Source organism: Primulina huaijiensis, chromosome 18 (assembly GCF_012295235.1).
Source record: "Primulina huaijiensis isolate GDHJ02 chromosome 18, ASM1229523v2, whole genome shotgun sequence".
Lineage (NCBI taxonomy): Eukaryota > Viridiplantae > Streptophyta > Magnoliopsida > Lamiales > Gesneriaceae > Primulina > Primulina huaijiensis.
The window spans coordinates 9,100,001-9,107,583 of NC_133323.1; the positions used below are offsets into that span (position 1 = coordinate 9,100,001).

The following is a 7,583-nucleotide window of genomic DNA, read 5'->3' on the forward strand; positions in this document are numbered from 1 at the left end:
CTTTGAACTAATATCTAACGCGTGTGATGCACATAATATTATTATATTTAATTAATAATTAAAAATAGCAAATCTGAGTGCGATTGCTTAAAATACAAATCAACTAAATTGATTATAAATCATACAATTAAAAAACAAATTAAATTTAAAAATTCTAACAAATCGAAAATAAAATTAGAAATTTAATGAAATAGCATAATCAATGCAAACATTTAAATGTATTTTATACTTTCAATATTCTCAGACTAAATTTGAATTTAATAAGAATTCAAAAAGTCTTGAAATTAATTTTTAATCTGGTAGGTGAAATCATTAATAGTGATAATAATTTCTAAAATCATAGCAACCAAATTAATAATAGCTAAAAACAATAAACCCACAGATTATCCAGAGCAGTAACAACACAACATCCCACACAAATCGGTAAAGAGTATTGACAGGTATTATGGGCAAACCCATAATTTTATTGAACAAGGCTAAAGTAAAAAGTAAAAGCTACTCCTTTTCTTCTTCATCACCGTCCTCTTCTCCACAACATTTCAGTATCGATATAGGAGAACCACAGAATTCAGTCTTCACAAACTTCTGGTAGATTATTGATCCAGCCGCTCCTAAATTTTCTTGGCTTTTCCCGTCATGCAAGTAACCTTTCAGATCAAGCATGAAAGCTGGAGGCATTGGCTTAGAACCAACATCAGCATGCAATGATATGGAAAACTCTTTAGGCTCGAAACAAGACAAAACCCTCCCAATCAGCGGGCCAAGAGTCACAGCCTTAAAATCATACCCAGATGCTTCAAAGCTGGCGTAGCTAAATCCGTCTTCTGGTGTAACATGGATAGTAGAGATTGCAGCTCCTTCAATGGAGTTCATGGAATAACCACATGGCTCAAACTCGAAGTCACATATGTCTGATTCAGGGAGAATGTTTCTTATGCCTGACTCGTGAGTCACCAGAGTTGCGGAGCTAGATTCTTTCTTATAGAAAACAGATGCTTTCTCCTTGTCCAAGCCAGTCATACACATCTCTAGAGTGTAAACAGGGTTAAAATACTCAGCAGAGCTTGCACACGCAGAATAAACATGCCATTTCTTTCGTTTGTCTGAACCGCCCATAACATAAGCTTTGCCCCTTCCAGAACCAAGACTCGCAAAATAGCCATCTAGGACAGCTACTTCTTCAGAAAAGTTGCGATGAGGATATGACTGAGCCCCGGGGAAAATGAAGCTTCCACGGGTATACCTTACAGTTTTAATTGAGAGGGAGAGGGATTTAGCCAACTTCAGAATGGGAGGGATTGATAGAAGCAATTTTGTCGTCCCACAAGTTTTTATGATGATTTTGTAAGCATACACAAAGAGGCTAGACTCAGAGAGAACATATGAGTCAACATACTCATTCGACAGGGAAGCAACTATGGTGCATTCAGCAGGTCCCAAAATCTCATCCAACTGTGGTTTGGCAAGAACACGAAGACCCTTTCCTTCAGGATCAGCAAAGATGCTAGGCTCAAAAAAGGTGATTTCAAGCCTCTTTTCAAAGCCTTCGAAACCAATAGCAGAGACAGGTAGAGCCATTTTAAGAAACAGGAATTTCTTATGACAGAGGATGCAGAGAAGAAGGTAGCAAATAAGCGAAGAAAAGGAGTGCAGGAACAAAATTGAAAACTAAATCACTAAATAGCTTATTTTGATCACGTCAATGACGTGAGGAGGGAACTAGTTAAGGAATATCAGGATGGCTTGCGAGCGCACTGCAATTGGAAGAAAAAATTTGAAGGCAGTTAAAATAATGGCAATATTATAGAACCAAGTCCTAAAAAACATGCTTTGATTAAAATCAAGGAACTCACGTTGGAGTATGCAGCAGATCTGAACTTCTTGATGCCTCCGTTTGGTCGAACGTCTTCAATTCTGTATCCAAGGGGAGCTTCGTAAAATAAGGATTTACTACTACTGGACTTTTTCTTCCCACCTTCAGCTTCCATTAGATCATCAACTCTAGACTGCATAACCAAGGAAAAGTTGTAGGATGGAAATTAACATAGAAACCACATATAATATCATAAAACAGCGCAAACACGCACAAATCCAGAACATTAAGATTGTTCAATCCAAAGGATACCATGGCACACACATGTTTCCGAACAGATATTTCAATGATCGAGCAGGTTGGATCTGAACATAGAAAATCGATGAAGTAGAATACATATGTAGCGAAGATCGCGTGTAAACTTTCATAAGTCATAAAATAAGTCTGTGGCTATAAACTCACCAATAAAACAGCTTTGTTGAAACAAATAAATTCATTTTAGATTGAAAACAAGTCTGGCTAAAAATCATCAAAAAGTTCATAGCCATGGAAGAAACTTTTTCTATTGGTTTTCACACAAATCTGGACATTTTAAACATATATAGATTCCAGATCAGATATGCAACATAAATCAAGAAACATAAAATTCAAAAAATAATTTTCAAGATCTCAAAAATTGGAATTCTATGTTTTCAATACAAATATTTATCGATCTACTATCAAAAACCAACAGACCAATTTGAATTCATATACACTCACAATTAAATCTACAAGAACAATAACCAATAGAACATCTTTGATTCACATGTAAATTTACAAGAATAATAGCCAAGATTATCCATACAATAAATTCCATTTCCTGAACAGAATACATAACCAAAAATTCATGCATCAATTGAAATTAAAAAAAATTTAAAAAAAAAGCTAAAAAAAGCTAAAAAAATCAAATTCACAAAACCAAATCAGATAAAAAAAAAATCATACTCACATCAAAATTTTGATTTCTTCGTAAAAACTATCACCACAGAACCACGATTCACCTCAAATAGATATCCCTGCAGTCAAAACAATAAACAAGAAGAGAATAAAACGATTCCGAAAGATTATATCATCATTCAATCATTCAAAAAATACTCACGTAAAATTGAAATTGTTTTCGGCGGCCGGAGAACACAATGAAACCCTAGAAAAAGTTACAATCAATTTACCCTTTTTGATGTTTTGTTTCTCTCTTCCTTTCTTTCCACGAACTCAAAACGATGCGGGGTTATTTATAGGGGGAAAAATATATTTTTGCCATTTATTTTCTTTGATATTACAACCTTACCCAGCGAACATTCGCTTTGATTTTCTTCCATATTTCAATTTCCTTAATTATTTGGTCTCCACTCTCTTGCCATATTTTTTTTATATTAATTATTTCTAAAATACCTTTTTTATAATAAATATTAATAATTTTACTTATTTATTAGTAATTTTTTCCAATAATATTTTTTGGTATAAAGAAAAAAATTATAGGAAGTGAAATAAAGATTCGAAGCTTGGGAATATATTTTACGAGATTTTTTATATTAACTAGAAAGATTTTTTAATTAAAATGTTTTTGTTATTTTATAAATATTTTTATAATGAATTCTTTATAATTAAGAGCAATATTTTCGTCTAAACTTGGGTAAGATTGAAATAATATTTCATTACATAAAATTGAGATGATTTTCTATATTGTTAAAATTCTATATTAAAGTAAAGATTTTTGTTATTATTTTTTTCTTTTATAAAGTATATATTCTTTCTAATTAAGTTCAAATATAGAGATGTTAATGGGGTGGATATGACTAAACCCAATACTCGTCCCATGAAGAAAACTTTGACCCATTACCCGCCCCACCTCAGTTAAATATTTTTCGGACCCGTCCCACCTCGAATACGAAATGGGGTCGGGTAGACCCGTGAGATCCGATTTTTTTTAAATGAAAACAGTAATCTATCATTTGACTGAATTATGAAACAAACAAATCTTTAAATACAATATAATAGAGCATTAATTCATGTCTTCGACCACACTTAATAATAACAAACAAATTATTTTACGACATAATGAATTACATGAAAATTAATAAAACTAAAACACTAGAATATTTATATCCACATATATGGGGCGGGTATTATAGGACCCATGATCCGCCCCATACCCAGACGGCTCTGAAAATTGTACCCGAGACCGGCCCCATGACCCATTTAGTATGCCCAAACCGCCCCAGACGGGACGGGTCCATTGCGGGTCTGGGTAAAACCCGGAGCCATTGACATCCCTATTCAAATGTTTAAAGTTAATAAATTATATAATATAATGTATATTTTATGTTTATCTAAAATATCTTTACTTTTTTTAAAGAATAAATTTCATTTAAAATAAATCTATATAGTAGTTTCTCGTTTATATTAATCATTTTTTGTAAAATATTCGTTGCTTTAACGTAAACAGTAAAGATTCGCAAGTATCGATAATATTGCAAATTGCAAAAAATTATACTCTTTCTGCTAATTGTAACTCATTTAGCTTTATTTTCTTTTCAGAAAGTAATATTTCATTCTTTCTCCCTTTTTTCCCCATATCTTCTCAGTATTTTATTATAACTTTTTTTATATATATTTGTGTCATTCATTAAATGGTATGACAAGATCTATTCTCATGAGACGATTCAAATTTGATTCATATTTAAAATAATAGTAAATTTTTAGCAAAAAAATAAAAAATTTTAACGAATCGTATATGGTTAGAGATTCGTCTTATAAAATTGACATATAAGACTGTTTCACGTGAGTTTTTGTGATAAACGAAATGATAAAAAGAGGTTTTTTTAAATAAATTTTAAATTTTTTTTTTATTTTTTATCAATTCTTCGTTGGCATATTTTCAAAAACATATATTCTTCAATATTAAAAGTAAAATGTACATAAATTAGTTTTAAATTTAGTAATTATGTTTATATTAAAAAAATATATAGATTTCAAAATGATATAATTATTTTATATACATGAGCATAATCGTTGGAGGATATTTTAGGTATTTTGCGGAAACAAGACCATACGATGCGTATGATCGAAGGAAAAGTCCAACCAATAATCCACCAAATTTGAGGAACGGCATAAACTTCATGAGGGGTTTGAATAATTAAATATTGGAAATACACAAAAACTTTGTGAGACGATTTCATGGGTCAATTTTGTGAAACGGATATTCTATATTGGTTATTCACGAAAAAATATTACTTTTTATGTCAAATATATTAATTTTTATTGTAAATATAGACATGATTGATCCGTCTCACGAATAAAGATACGTGAGAACGTCTTATAAAAGACCTATTCTTAGAAATAATATAACTAATTATCAAAATACGTGATAATTCTAGTGATCCATATCCTCGTATTTTTAATAAATTATATCAAATATTGTTTTAAATTTACTTTTAATAACAATACAAATTTGATATTCATGTCGGGAGAATTGACCTTGTTTTGAAGATTCATTGCATAATATTTTATAAATATTTGAGGGCAAAAAGGTAAATAACATACAAACCCTATATGCAAAGTGAAGGTATATATTATTTTTTAAAAATATATAAGTGGCGTTGGCAAGAAGTTTGGCAGACACCTATTTGGTTATCATAAAATTAAAGTTGAGATGTCACTGCTCAAACTAGATTCAATTTAAATTATGTAGTTCGAACTCAAACTCAAATTTAATCGAGTGATCAATTTAATGCTCGAGCTCAACTCGTGTACATGTCTATGTAATCGAGCTCGTGCTCTTGCTCGTGCTCGTAATGTTCGATAAGTCTTCCTAACATATTTTAGACTCAAATTTTAGGTATATATTACCAAAAGTATCCCTTAAATTGTATATTCTAAAAATATATCGAGTAGCTAGTGAGCTCGGTCAAATCAAGTTAGAGTCAAGTTTTGATCAAATAACTCGCGAATATATTGACTCACTTATAAAATATGAGAGAGAATACTTTCTGACCTCTTAAAGAAAATTCATACAATATTATGCTTAAAACTCAAAACACCTAAAATACTACTAAAATCAACCACATTTGTAGTGCATTTAAACTATTGAATTGAATTTACGTGAAGTTTCAAACTCACTCCCTGTAACGCAAATTATTTTTATTAATAACTGTGATAGATATAAAATATATTCAAGGCGAGACTCGTTTGAAACTCAAGTTTACAATGCTTCCTCAAATTAAATAATTCGATCTAAAATAAATCGATCTATCGGTTTGACAAGAATTCTTTCGAAATAAAATGATACTCCCCGACTTTCAAAAACAAAATAGATTAAAGCATCCGCAATGACATCCGCTCTTTCATTATATATATATATATATATCCTTCGAAACAAAAAGAAGATAAGGCATATTATTATATTGACTAATACTTTAAAATTAGGCATGAAGATAAGATGCTCAACTCTTGGTGGGAGGAAGCATTGAAAATATTGTTGGCCTGCATTTGTTCTTTTAGATTAGTCATTATTCTCTACGTAAATCAAATGTGGCACCTCTCCTAATCCACCAACAGTTGTAAAAATTGTACTAAAAAAATTTGTCCACATGCATTGGTCCAGCCAATAATTAATTAATTATTTGAATATAAAATGGTATAACACTTCATGTATATATATTTTTGTGAAAAAAAATTTAGTTTTTTTTTAAAAAAAAATTTTATTTTATTTCACCAACTATTTTGTTTGTGGTTGGGAGATTTTTCACAAAAATTTTATATGTATTTTTCTAAACATCATTGGGCCCATTGGTGCTAAAATTTCCATGGAAACAGCGAATTTTGTCGGCAATGTGGATTTATGTACTATAAGATGCTCTTTGACAGCTGCAACGAGTTTCGAAGAAAATTGGCAGAAGAAAACATAAATATGTCAAAGATGGGAACCTACACGAACTAGGATTTTGTTAAATATATAACAATTTTTTATGATTATGTTTGGTTAATTTGATGTCATTTTACTGTTAGAGTAGATGTCCTGTAAACTAACTGTTGGCTAGGTAATTTATTGACTCGAGTGTAATAAACAATCTTTATTTTAATATAATTTACTTTTTAATGGTTTCAGTTTACTTTATCTGTATACCCATGCAATCAGCATAGATAAAGTCTTTGATTATACTTTAATACAAATGAATCGTAATTCGATGTTGAAACTCATTTGTAAACACTGTATAATCTAAATTCGTTTCTAGTCAATTCAGCAGCCTAAAACATGGATAAAGGTCGCTTGAGCTCGAAACTAGCATCTGTGATGTTGTGTACCGCGTTTCTTGGTAAGGTCATAGAGATGTCCAAACATGCAGATGGGTAGTCATATGATGATTATACTGAACAACCCTCCCTCGAACTTTCCAAGTGGTTATAATTCATCGAAAGGATAAGTCCGTGGTTATGATTGTACACCATTAGTCCTCAAGACCCGGGATAACACTGAGGTTCTATATGCTAGGGCCGTGCTTTGACTCGTTTATCGGCTCCAGGAGAGTCATCAAGTGGCGAGATTGGGTACAGTTGCAACACATATAGGAGCCAGTGCATTGTAGTCGGGGATTCACAGCTCACATACAGGTGTGGATATCCTATGTGATCTGATGAAATAATAGTGCGTGGAATCTCTGGCCAGAGTATGAGATATACGTTGGAAAAAGAATTCTCCAGTAGTACATGCGATGCCACTATTATATATGTC

The 7,583-nt window shown here is 31.5% G+C and overlaps 1 protein-coding gene across 2 annotated transcripts; it reads right to left on the bottom strand.

The window, feature by feature from the left end:
- Positions 1–325: 325 nt before the first annotated feature.
- Positions 326–3,090, bottom strand: LOC140964415 (S-adenosylmethionine decarboxylase proenzyme-like). Of its 2 annotated transcripts, none has more exons than XM_073424182.1 (4): positions 2,952–3,090; positions 2,802–2,868; positions 1,854–2,006; positions 326–1,754 (listed from the first exon to the last, which is right to left on the bottom strand). In XM_073424182.1, the coding sequence occupies exon 4, from the start codon at positions 1,576–1,578 to the stop codon at positions 496–498; it is 1,083 nt and encodes a 360-aa protein (XP_073280283.1). In that variant the 5' UTR covers positions 1,579–1,754; positions 1,854–2,006; positions 2,802–2,868; positions 2,952–3,090; the 3' UTR covers positions 326–495. The 2 variants fall into 2 exon arrangements, with proteins under 2 accessions (XP_073280283.1, XP_073280284.1); XM_073424183.1 differs by having other exon boundaries at positions 2,802–2,853; positions 2,952–3,067.
- Between the last annotated feature and the right edge of the window lie 4,493 nt (positions 3,091–7,583).